This window comes from Enhydra lutris, unplaced genomic scaffold (genome assembly GCF_002288905.1).
Source record: "Enhydra lutris kenyoni isolate GAN:26980312 unplaced genomic scaffold, ASM228890v2 scaffoldscaffold17, whole genome shotgun sequence".
Lineage (NCBI taxonomy): Eukaryota > Metazoa > Chordata > Mammalia > Carnivora > Mustelidae > Enhydra > Enhydra lutris.
This window is the reverse complement of record NW_019154101.1, coordinates 30407546-30420844: the sequence shown is the minus strand read 5'-3', so window position 1 is coordinate 30420844 and position 13299 is coordinate 30407546. Positions and strand designations below refer to the sequence as shown.

General features: G+C 38.9%; 1 protein-coding gene across 2 annotated transcripts in view; it reads left to right on the top strand.

The window, feature by feature from the left end:
- Positions 1-12452, top strand: part of LOC111147502 (mitogen-activated protein kinase kinase kinase 5) — a 228819-nt gene extending 216367 nt beyond the window's left edge. For both annotated transcript variants that reach the window (XM_022503521.1, XM_022503520.1), the window contains exons 26-30: positions 2902-3145; positions 7938-8050; positions 8974-9086; positions 10763-10839; positions 11534-12452. In XM_022503521.1, coding sequence (XP_022359229.1) covers positions 2902-3145; positions 7938-8050; positions 8974-9086; positions 10763-10839; positions 11534-11594 — 608 coding nt within the window. In that variant the 3' untranslated portion in view covers positions 11595-12452. The remainder of the gene's footprint in view (positions 1-2901; positions 3146-7937; positions 8051-8973; positions 9087-10762; positions 10840-11533) is intronic.
- The last annotated feature ends 847 nt before the right edge of the window (positions 12453-13299 follow it).

The window sequence follows — 13299 nt, the reverse complement described above, 5'->3', positions numbered from 1 at the left end:
TAGTATTATAACTCTTCCATTTTGTCTACATTTCTTAGACTAATGTGTCCTAATCTCTGCACTGGATTCTGGGTTTGCAGCACTAAAACCCCTGATTTTGAGCCCTCTCCCCTTCTGTAGATGAGTTAGGAAATGGAATTTTGGAAAGAGATAATGTAGAAAGCAGAGTAGAGGTGGGACTTTGTTAACCTTAAGAGATAAAGAACAAGGATGTAGAGAGATTAGAACCCTTGTACACTCTTGGTGAAATTATCAAACAGTAGAGCCACCGTGGAAAATAGCCTAATGGCTCCTCAAAAAATTTAAAACTAGAATTGTCATACGAGGGTGCCTGGGTGGCTCAATCGGTTAGGCATCTGCCTTCAGCTCGGGTCATGATCTGAGGTGCTGGGATCAAGTCCCGCATTGGGCTCACTGCTCAATGGGGAGTCTGCTTCTCCCTCTCTCTCCCCTTCTGTGTTCTTTCCTTCTCAAATAAATAAATAAAATCTTAAAAAAAAATAATAATTGTTATATGATCCAGCAGTTCCTCTACTGGGTATATATCCAAAGAAAGAATTAAAAGTAGGATCTCAAAGAGATATTTGCATACCCACATTCATAACAGCATTAGTTACAATAAACCAAGAGGTGGAACCAACACAAGTACCCACCGACAAATGAAAGGATAAACAAAATGTGGTCTATACATGCAATGGAATATTATTCAGCCTTAAAAAGGAAGGAAATTCTGATACATGCTACAACATGGATGAATCTTAAGGATATTATGCTGAGTGAAGTAATAAGCTTGTCTCAAAAAAGACAAACACTGAATGATTCTCCTTTTATGAGGTATCATAGTAGTCAGACTCACAGAAACAGAAAGTAGAATGGGGGTTGCCAAGGACAGAGGGTAGGGGGAAATGGGGAGTTGGTATTTCATGGGTATAGAGTTTCAGTTTTGCAAGATGAAACTTAACAAAAAGTTCGCAACTTTAAAACTAGCTCTGGAGAGTGAGTTACACTACTGAACTGGATACTTAAAAACGGTGACAGTGGTAAATTTTATGTCATGCATTTTTTGCTACAATAAGAAGTGAGAAAACTAATAAAGAGAGATCAAGGAAGTCAGAGCTGCATAAACCTGGCCCCTGAAGAAGGGCACCCTGACTTTTATTATGAGCAAGAGATGAGGGTTTTTTTTTTTAGATGGTTGAATCTAAAATGCCTGCCCAGCAAGAATATCTAGGAGGTATTGGATGTAACCAGATCAAGTCTTGAAATATAGTTGGTCGTTCACACATTACAAGTACTTAACCTTGATAGATTTCAATGAGCTTAGCTATAGTAAATAGAAATATAAAAAAGTGAAGGATAGAATTCCAGGTTCCAGCTCTTAAGGGGCAGACGGTAGATTTTAAAAAAAGAAAAAAAAAGATCTGAAAAGAAGTAGCAGCCAGAGATTTAGAGGAAAATACCATACACAGATCTAGTAAGGGAGGAAAGAAAAGAGAATTTGTTAACTAGTCAGCCTTTGGTTGCCGTGCCCTGGTGGCTAGATTGGGGGTGGGATGGGGTCTTCTGTCACTCCCCCTGGAGCCATCTCCCCACCCAGGGGCTCTTAACCTGTGGGTTCATGGACTCTCTGAACAAGCTTCAGGGTGTCTGTGAGCCCTCAGGATATCGAGGCAAAATGTTGGATGACTGTGCCTTTCCTTGACAGAGACTCTCCATGGTTTTCATCATGTGTCATAGCATATGGAGTCAAGATCCAGTATTTCTGCTACCCTGACTTCACTTAGATTATGAGTGTAATTCCTTTTTCTAGTTCATTTTGAGACCATAATCACAATTTATAGTATTGTTTTCTCTGGGAAGATATCATCCAGGTTGTTAAGTGACATGCAGATAAACTTATGCGACATATTTAAGTTGGAGACTTATAACGTTTGCATTGTTAATTTCAGTGGTTAGTCAACAGGGTAGAGAAGGACTCACACTAAGAATCCAGTAGTCAAAAACAGTCTTATTAGAGTGAATATAAGCACATGTGGCATTTTCAGGACCTCCTCCATCCCCTTACACTTTAACCATTACAGGCAAAAAGTATTCTATGAATTTACTTTTATTTAGATAATCTCACTATATTTCATTTTCCTCATTCTAAGTGTGTTAATAGTTGCCAGATATTATATAATACAAAAAAATTAATTTTACTTGTATAAACAAATGTTTATATTAAGAGGTTTTTATATAATTCCCTTTCTGATTTTAGCATTTTCCCACATATCTTTTTCCCCCCTAATTTGTCAGAGAGAGAGAGAGAGCACAAGAGCGGGAGCAGCAGGCAAAGGGAAAAGCAGGCTCCCTGCCGATCAAGGAGCCTGATGCAGGGCTTGATCCCAGGCCCCTGAGATCATGACCTAAGCCCAAGGCCATTGCTTAACCAACTGAGCCCCCCAGGTATCCCCCCACATATCTTGTTTATTTTATTCTGTTTACTTGAGAGAAAAAGAGAGAGCGTGCACAAAGGGAGAGGCAGAGAGAGAAGCAGTCTCCCCAGTGAGCAGGGAGCCTGACATGGGGCTCAATCCCAGGACCCTGGGATCACAACTTAAGCCAAAGGTAGATGTTTAACCAACTGAGCCACCCAGGCACCCTTTCCCACATGTCTTCTGTGTGGTGTGGCCGTTTTTCTCTTGTTTGAATTAGGTCATTCTGAGTTAATAGATCCTGTGAATTTTTAGATTCACTGGAAGAAAAACTATAAATTAATGCTCAGAAATCTATCCCTACATTTGGAAAACCAGTTTGGAATACATATCTTACTGATAGCAGGGAAGAGGACATTCATGTCAGAAGAAATTAAAGCAATCAGTCATATTTTATTAACACTGTTGTTGATGTTATGCCTCACAGAACTGAGGCCACACTTCAGCCTCGCATCTGAGAGTGATACCGCTGATCAAGAAGACTTGGAGGCAGAAGATGACCATGAGGAACGGCCTTCGAACCAAACTATCCGAAGACCTCATGCTGTCATTGAAGATGCTGTAGCTACCTCAGGGGTGAGCACGCTCAGTTCTACTGTATCCCACGACTCCCAAAATGCCCACCGGTCCCTCAATGTGCAACTTGGAAGGATGAAAATAGAAACTAATAGGTAAGTCCTCTTCTTACGTGGGTGGGCTTTCTTTCCCTTACTTTTATATAAGTGCATGTGTTTGAGGTCTATCTTAAAGTTTGGTCCACAGACGGGGCACCTGGGTGACTCAGTCAGTTAAGCATCCAACTCTTGATTTTGGCTCAGGTCATGATCTCAGGGTTGTGAGGTCCAGCCCTGCACTGGGCTCCGCACTGCACTCCACACTGGGCATGGAGCCTGCTTAAGATTTTCTCTCTTCCTCTGCCTCTCTCTCTCCCCCAACCTTCAATAATAATAATAAAGTTTGATCCAGAGAATACAAAATGATTCATCACTTTATCCTATTCACGTAAACTTGGTTTGATATCTTTCTTTATCAAACAAGAGAGATTTGTCTTAGTCTCTTTAGTCAAAATCATTTTCTGTTTCTACAAATTCAAGCCTTGTTTGGCAGCATTCTTTGATCCCTACTTTTTCTCCAAGTACAGTGAGATTTTCGAAGTAGCTGTAACTTCAGAGACTCTCTTGGACACAGACTCAGAGCAGTGTGTACCATCCCAGAAAACAGCTGAAAGACAAAATCCATGTTCTTGAAAGCCCGTGATCTGGAATATCAAGTTCTCTTAGAAGAGGAAGACTCTGTTCTTGAGAGTAAATTTAGTGATGCTAAAGCTTTACTTTTCTTAAAAACAAAACAAACAAACAAACAAAAACAACCTTGAAAGGATGATAAATTGACTGCATTTGTGATCCTGTTTTATTTTGAATATGTTCTGTCGTATCTGGACTTTAATTTCCCTTTGAGAATTTGGTGACATAACATCCACATGATCGGGTTATTAAGTGAAGAGTAAATATTTCCTGTTCTTTACAGATGTTGGCACAGTTCAAGTTCTGAGTCTATGATTTATAGCTTCCTGTGCTGGCTGCAGTTGACGTGATCAACCAACTTTACAACTCTGGGCTTATAGTGAAACACTTCTTTTTTTTTTTTTTTGGAGTGAATTAATACCAGTTATTCAAATATTTACTTAAAAATCTTGCTCACCAGGAAGATAAAACATATTTTACTTCTTGTCATAAGTTTAAGTTTTTAAAGTTAAGCTTGAATACCAAGCTTAGTACAAGTAGTACAAAGTTCATCTTATATTCAGAAACATGAATTTTGTTTGCATGATTGAGTAAATCCATTCATATCATCTACCTTTTTCATAGAGAAATCTTCCTGAGTAAGGGGGAAATGGCTTTTGGACTTCCAGATCCTAATCTTGTCCTGGTAAAACCAGCTTTTAGTTGGCTCTCTACTACTTAGTGGAAGACTTTGTGTCTTTCCTCCTCTGAGACTTCCGTGGAAATCCTCATTGCCTCCTCTTCTCAAGCAATACACCAACCTTGGTAGTAGGTGTTAACTTTAGTTGTTTTTTAGTTTACTCTCTGTCACCCAGCTCTAGATGGAGTTGTTTTTATACCCCTCTCTGATCTCTGGAGGATGAATGTTCACTCGATCTGGTTTTGTCGCCAACTCCTCCTCCACCCATGGTCAGAATTATAAAGGCAATAAAGCTACTTTATTTACCAATGAGCTGGTATATTTGTTTCTCTGGCCTTCAAACCTTCTGTCTATAGACCCTGGCTTGTGTCAATAGAACCTGCTTTGCTGCCTGCAGCCTCTCCCTTTTCCCCTTAGACCATTGGAGTTAGCTCCATTTCCATGCTGTCCCGCCCTCTGCCGCGCTTGCGCCCTCTGCAGGCCGGGAGGGCTGCTCTTCTGCGCAGCCGCGGGCAGAGGCCCTGCTTTCCACATCTCTGTTTGAAGGGCTACGACTGGCTGCATTTCTTTATTGTGTTCCTGTATTTTTCACAACAGCCCACATTCGTGTGTTTTTTTCTCTACATATTTACCCTTGTGTCTGTGACGTCTACGGGATTATGAGCCTCCTTTTTCTGTTTCTAGTAATATCTTGCACAGCTCCTCCCTGTCACCCCCAGAGAAGGGAGGCGAGGCACAGCATTCACCTCATGGCGTGATGTTAGAAAAGGGCAGCTGCCTTAGTACTGGTACTAAGCAACGGAAATGAGAGGCGAATCATGTCCGTATCACTTTCAGTTATTACTTGATATACAGAAATTCATACATTGCAGGGACCGCCTGGGTAGTTCAGTCAGTTGAGTGTCCCATTCTGGGTTTCAGCTCAGGTCATGATCTCAGGGTCCCGAGATCAAGCTCCCTGTCAGACCCTGTGCTCAGCGGGGAGTCGGCTTGAAGATTCTCTCCCTGTGCCCCTCCCCCCACTCATATTCTCTCTCTCTCCCCCCCTCTCGCTCTCTAAAATAAATAAATCTTTTTTTAAAAAGTTCATACATTGCAAAATAAACTTAAAGGAAATGTTAGTATGTTTTTCAGAAGGCTGTAGCTCTCCTGTTAGAAATCTTAAGCTTGTGTTTAGATAATCACTGATGAAGGTCAATCACGTTTATCCAGCTCTTGATTATTAGATCCCCAACAAGAATACCAGATAGAGAAAACAACATGGTGGCTTTAGAATGTATGTTTTACTTATATTTCGGGGTATGTTTACATAACATGTTCTGGAAATAATTCACTTCACACCAGTGGTTGAAACAGTACTGGAGGACAGTAATAGAGTTAGCTAAAAATCTAACTCTCACAGAGCTGACTGCTTATCTATCAAACGATTCCGGAATTACCTACCTCCACTCACCTAAGTTAAAAAAATTGACTTCAGGGCAGATGCTTGCCAAATTTTTCTGGAAAAGAGAGGCAATTACCTTAATTTTGAAGAACTTCCCTCTTAACTGCAAGACAAAGTAAAAATAAAGCTGAACTTAATTTTCATTTTGGACTGGGTAAATAAATAATTTTTGAGAGCTGGATTTGGGACAAATGAAGTGGCCTGTCAGAGCTCTGCTTCTAAGGTTAAGTCTGGCTTTTAAAGATAAAAAGAAAATATGTAGTCTAGATACACATAAGTTCTAGAAAAAGTCACTGTGTTCTTTGAAAAAAATAATAAATATTCCATACATGTAAATCATCAAGGAAGACAAAAATACATACTAGACCGAGAAATTGCCAACTTAAAAATTCATGCTGAGCTTGCTGTCCATTTCCTGGAATATCATTCTTGCTGGAGTGATAAATATCTCCTTTGATCCTCTGGTTTCCTCTGGCCCTCAGTTCCTGCAGCTCAATCCACCAGATTGTGTGCTGCTTAACTCTGCTTATCTTTAAATAATCTATCTTTCTCAAACCACCTTCTCCGGCTGCCTCTCAAGAGTCTTCCTTTTTGTCCTGCTTCTACTACCCACTCTACTCAGTCCTTTCTCCTAAGGGCTCCCCATCTCTGCCCTGTGGGAAAGGAGCAGCCTCCTGAACCCTGGGCCCGAATCTGTGGCTGGGGACAGGATGGCCTTCCCTGATGGTCTGGCACTGTCCTTGGCATGTTAGCTACAGCTGTCTCATTGAACATTCACAGTCATTCTTTTGGGAAGTTTTACTTTTCCTTTGCACAGATGAGAAAATTGAAGGCTAAAAGTGTTAAGTGATTTGTCGAAGTTAACACAGGAATTGTGGGGCTGAACCAAGATTCAAGCCCAGGGCTATCTTTCAGTTGGGCCTGTGCTGCCTTCAAACATGCCAACTGAAACAGAAACAAACTTTTGGAATGGAATCTGGTCCCAACTTAAATCTATCCATACTGAAAAAATGAAACAAATACAGTTGGCTAAGAACTGCAGGGCATGCAACAATTTATCCTGATGATCTTATGAATAATTCTGTACCTTAACTTTAAATTCTGAATCCAAGTTACCCAATGATCATTTTCTATAAAAATCAGAGCATCTCCCTTTCTATCTGGAAATATTTTTTCAGAGAGTAGTGTTAGAAATGGTGAGTAGGATACCAGTTGGCTCTTAGTTGCATAGTGAACCTTTCATGAATGAGAATTCTGATATAAATGATATGTTAGTTTCTCCTTGTTTCTTTGGAGAATACAGAAGATGCCAACAAAGAACTGAATGTACCAGGAACGCAGCTATCCTTTTACTCACTTCACCAGTCCCCTTAGAAGGGAGAAGAATAATAGTAACATCCTCAACAATCCTAGCAACAACCATTACCATTTGCTGAGTACTATAGGGGACCTCACCTATCAAATTTTCAGTTAAAAAAAAGTGATTGCCTTTCTGCTTTGCATTGATTATTATATCATATCATCAACTTTTTTGATGAGGAGTCACACATGTAAAATATAGCTCTGTTAATATCATATATATTTTATTTTACTTTATTTATTTGCCATTTACAGTCATAAAAAGAAACAAAATATCTCTGAAGATTTGGGCAGACAATTAAGGTGGTAGTTTTGAATTCTTGTCTTGAAGTACAAGCCTTCAAGAGTTTTGCTACTCAACATGGGGCGGAAGGGGGCTGTCTGTGGACCAGCAACATGAGAATCACCTGGGGGAACTCATTAGAAATTCAGAATCGTGGGGCACCTGGCTGGCTCAGTTGGAAGAGTGTGTGACTCTTGATCTCTGGGTTGTGAGTCCGAACACCACATTGGGTATAGAGATAACTAAAAAAATAAATAAATAATAAACTTAAAAAAAAAAAAAAAGGAATGCAGAATCTCAAACCTATCCACAAAATTACTGGATGAGAATCTGCATTTCATTAAAATCCCAGGGATGTCTATGTTCCCTGTAACTTGAGAAGTTCAAATCTAGAAGGTCACTCTGGCTGCTCCAGCTTTATTATCCTGTCAACCAATATAATTTTCTTCTACAGATTACTGGAAGAATTGGTTCGGAAAGAGAAAGAATTACAAGCACTCCTTCATCAAGCTATTGAAGAAAAAGACCAAGAAATTAAACACCTGAAGCTTAAGTCCCAACCAATAGGTGAATAGCAGAAACTTTTTAAGTGATACTATTAAACTAGGCTGCCACAGAAAGGGGAGAAAGCTAATGGAAAGTTTTATTTCATGGCTTAATTGACACCCATCACTTGTACCATGACTACAAGCAGAAAGTGCTTTTAAGAAATATCCAATTCTTGGGTCCCTGGGTGGCTCAGTTGGTTGGGCGACTGCCTTTGGCTTAGGTCATGATCCTGGAGTCCTGGGATTGAGTCCTGCATGGGCCTCCCTGCTCAGTAGGGAGTCTGCTTCTCCCTCTTATCTCTCCCCTCTCATGCGCTCTCTCTCAAATAAATAAGTAAAAATAATATCTTTTAAAAAAAGAAATATCCAGTTTTTAGTAGCAGCAAAATATAACTTGATTTCATTTTTTCCTGAGATTATTTGAGGTGAATATGGCTCTAACACTTTTTTGGTCTTTATTTTCATTTTCAAATGAGATTACTACAATAAAAGACTATTTTTGGTCATTTTTGCATTTGTATTTTTTATATTCTGGGCTTTTTCTATTTTATTGCAAATAGTGAAAAAAGAGATTATTATAGGATTATATGGCTTTCTGCTAATTATGCTCATGTTTGTCACATGAAAAACCCACAGTACGATTTTGGTGAAACTATAGAATTGTTTCAAAGAAACTATATTTCTTTGAATTTAGAGCAACTATAGATTTGGTATAAAGTATGAGGTAGGGATATCATTACATTATTACTTCTGCCCCTCCACTTATTAGTAGTCTTTAAGCGTTTTGTTTATATTTATATTGCCAATCTCAATTGTTTCTGTTATTTTCTGATAGAGCAAAATCTTTTAAAGTGTAAATAAATGTCTGTGGCCTGGGAGGGTGCCAGATGGCCTCTGTGAAGAGAAGCTAAAAATGTCCCTCCCTCCCCAATTCTGTCCCAGATATTCCTGGATTGCCCGCATGCCCCCGGGATTCTCCTGGCACAAATACTGAAGAGTCTGAGCTTACTGAGTGGCTGAGAGATAAGGGAGCTGATGAAGACACTATAAGTCGGGTAAAGAAAACTATCCGTGGGACCAGCTTTTCTTTCACTCCATAATGTTGAGTGCCTACAGTGTGTGAGGCACGGGGCATATACACTGGTGAGCCCTCGTGCCGCCTGCAGACTAGGGCCTGCAGGTGGTCGTCAAATAATTCCACAGATAAAGTGTAATGATACCCTGATAAGCTCTATGAAGGAGAGGTTATCAGGTGTTTGGAGACAGAGAGAGGAAAAGGTTGGTGAATGAGCTGGAGTCTAAAGGCATATGTAGGAATAAACCATGCCATCTGTTATGTATATGGGGGAGGGGCAGGTGAGGAGGGAAAAATCATTCGGGGGCTGGGATGCTGTATGTGCAAAAGAGTGAAGCAGGCAAGTTCTGTGGTCCAGGACTCCTCTAAGGAGTTTTTATATTTTTGAACTGAAAATAAGGAAGAGTGGAAAAATCAAGACAAAACCAAAAATTGTAAAGTTTCTAATTCTCTCTTTTGTTTAACTCTTTAGTTCTCTCACAACATTTTTAGACTCTACTGGGCAGTGGCTATTTATTAATATTTAATAAAATAGACCTAGTCAGTCAACTTGTGTCAGGAACACTTTCTAGATCTATAATGACCTGATTCCCCTCTGCTCCTTACAGACTTTGGGAAATTGGTAGGAAGAGTAGTACTTATGTTTGAAGATTACATACATATATACACACATACACACAAGAAGAGGTTATATTTTTTTATTATTTTATAGAAAGGGCCCCAATACAATATTACATTAATTTTAGTTTTATGTTTAAATTTTTTAAATAACAAAGAATAAAGTTTTTTTCCTCTTTACTTGATAATTCATTGGGCTACTAAATAGAATTTAGGGTTTCCTTAGAAATCTGCTTTGAACAAGTTACTGCTACCTAAACTGCTCTCTTGCTTATGGAGAATGATGTGTCCATTCAAGTTCTCTGAAATATTTATTTCTCAAACTAAGACTCAAGGCCCAATTAAAGAGTAGTATGGATGATCCACTAAATCATTGCCTTTTTTTATTTAAAATTAAAGCTTCAGTTTAAATTCAGGACTCTGATTTTATAGTAATGATTTTAAAAGTACCTTTTATCAGCTGTGAAAAACAAATTCAGAAATTAAGCGTAAACAATACCTTTTCAGGAACACTTTTTATCCACCTGAGAAAAATAAAGCTACACAGCAAAAAACCTCTCAAATATAAACATTATGGGGGAGCGGATGAGGTAATTGGGCGATGGACATTAAGGAGGGCACGTTCTGTGATGAGCACTAGGTGTTAAATGCGACTGATGAGTTACTGAGCTCTACATCTGAAACTAATGATACGTTCTATGTTAACTAGTTGAATTTCAATAAGTTAAAAAACATACAAACGTTATCTTACGAACAGCAGATGTAATTAATTACAAATAAGTTTTATCTGTTCATTAGAAGGCCATTCAGAAATTGTGTTGCTTGTGATCTTTATGCATTTGGAAGTCATATGGATGTATTCTTTGTTTTGTAATGGGGGGACTTTTTCCTAATCACTCCAGAAGATTATGTTTTTAGTAGATTTCCTTTTAGATTGATTTTTAAATTATTGCCATTTATATTGTGAATAGAGTTTACTATTTATTAAAGGTATATATAAAATGTCTTACTTTTGTGCATGTTTTACTTTCTCCACAGTTTTTGGCTGAGGATTATTCACTAGAGGATGTTCTCTACTACGTTACACGTGATGATTTAAAATGCCTCAGACTAAGGTACCACTCTTTTCTTTATGTCCCTTTTTCTTGGTGGAAAGAGTGCTGGGCTGAGAAGTCTGGGCTCCTGCCCTGGCTGGGTCCCTCCCCAGCCCTCACCATCTCAGCAGTCCTGGGGCCCATTCTGTGGTTCACATTTGCTCTGAGTAAACAGAGTTTGTTTCCCCAGGCTATTACTGGGTACTCTTATAACCAAAATTTCTGTATTAGTAAATGCAAATCAACTCAAAGAATTTCTTGATAATAAAGTAGACTGAGGCTATGCAGTTATTTTAAAGCTGCCTTAAACAACTGCTCTCATTTAGTTCATGATTGTACCATAATTATTAGAAATAATAGGATAGGTTCCCATTTGCCATCCTGTAACATGTATAATATGATACAGTTTCTTATCATAGTTTTCTCTATCAGGCCAACCACATGCATAAGTGACTCACACAGAATTCTGTAAAGACCCATTTCAAATGTGCTAAAAACCTGAAATGATGCTTTGGGAACTGGTAGTCTGTGGGAATGGAAAGGAAAGGCAGGGAGGGATAATGACAAAACACAGAAAGAATTACATGAGGACCGATGAGACTTTGGGATCTCTGTGTTCTGATCAGAGCGGCGCCAGGCAAAGGTCACTTGTATATGTCAAGAGCAGTGTTTCAAATGAGGTGTTCTCTTCCCCGTGTTCTTGTGTCTTAAACAGGGGAGGGATGCTCTGCGCGCTGTGGAAGGCCATCACCGACTTTCGAGACACACAGACTTGACTATGGCTCTGTTTGTGTCCAGCCTTCCGTGGAGAGTCTAACAGAACTGGTCTTCGCAGGGGAGGGAGAATCTAAGGGAGAGGAGAAAGAAGCTGCACTTTAAATCCAGTATTTGTTTACTTGTGTTAAAAGAAAAAAAAAGACAAAATACACTGAAATTTCCTAACTGCTTCTATTTCTACTATTCATAAGGACTCTTTGTAAGGACTCTCAAAAATAATCCTAAACATCAGGATGCTTGGGATTATTTTCGTCTAAACATTTTTATGGAAATATTTTTAACTTAGCAGCTGTTGCACTTCAGCTATGTCTCTTTTACACAAAACGGATAGAACATTTCATGTGATTGTGCATCACTGGAACAAAACCAAAATGTGACCATAATTTTTTAGACTTCTGTGTGTGTGTAGGATACTCAGAGTAGAAATGCATAATTTCGGTTATTGTGTAAAGTTTATGTTTGTTTGGCTTTTTTTTTTAAAGTGTGCAGAATCTGAGAAGCAGCGGTTTTTACTTACTGATCTGTATTAATTGTAATATTGACTCTATTTTGTAACTTGAGTTTCTGGCCCATAGTACGTTCATTTGAGTCGTGTATGCACTACTGAACTGTACCAGTTGCACATGTCTGAATCCTAGTAATGTTAGCTTGTTCTAAAGCTATTCATTGTGTCATATTTACTCTAAAAAGTAAAGACTCTTAACATACTGTTCGATAAATTCTGAAGAGTTCTTATTTTATTGTGGCAAATGAGATGAACTTCTGTGTCAAATTTCTAGTTGTTTCTTTTGTTCTTCAATAGAATCTATTCAAGTAATCAAAGAACAATTGATCTGCAGGTTGTCCCTCAGGGCACCCGAGTGGTAAGAGAGAGGATAAAGGAAAAAAAAAGAAGAATTTACGTAAAAGAAAGTCCCTGTGTTTTTTCTCAAGGCCACAAGTTATCTTGAGTGGCTACTGTATATCTCAAAGGGTCTGCAAATAGCATCCCAGTGGAGAAACCCTGCATTTTCTGTCTCCTTAATTGTTTAGTTCTCATATTTGAGGGAAACGTTTTTATTTGAAGCTGAATATTATAGTTTATAAGCCTGCCTGTGTTAATAGGGTGAAGTCTGCAGCTCCTAGATAGATGGATAAGATAAACACAAAATTCTAACACACAGAGGAATTTGCTTGTTATACAAGACAGAAATAACGTACGTATCGTGACTTGACCCATACGTAACAGTCTTTGAAAGAATAAGAGTCATCTTTATTTCCATGTGAAAATCAAGGTCCGATATTTCTTGTATTGCATTAGACTGCACAGAAAGTTCTCACCTTATTTTCTCGTTTGATACTTGGAACAACATGGCTGCATCTTTTTTTACATCCCGATTTCAAGGACAGATAATTGCTTCTTGTAGCCTTTGGGGATATTTCGAACAAGGGGAGGTATAAATTAAATGGTACGTCATTTCACTCATACTGACACAGCGTAATTCTCTTTTTTTAAGGATTTATTTACTTATTTTAGAGAGAGAGAGAGAGCGAGCATGTGCAGCAGGGGACCACAACTGGAGCCAAAACCAAGAGGTAGTTGCTTAACTGTGCCACCCAGGCACCCCACCACAGGATAGTTCTTAATTAAGCCAGAGTTCATCTCCCCAGTTCTAATGGTAGCTGCTTCTTTTAGATTGTGCATAAGGATCAAGCTACCCATCT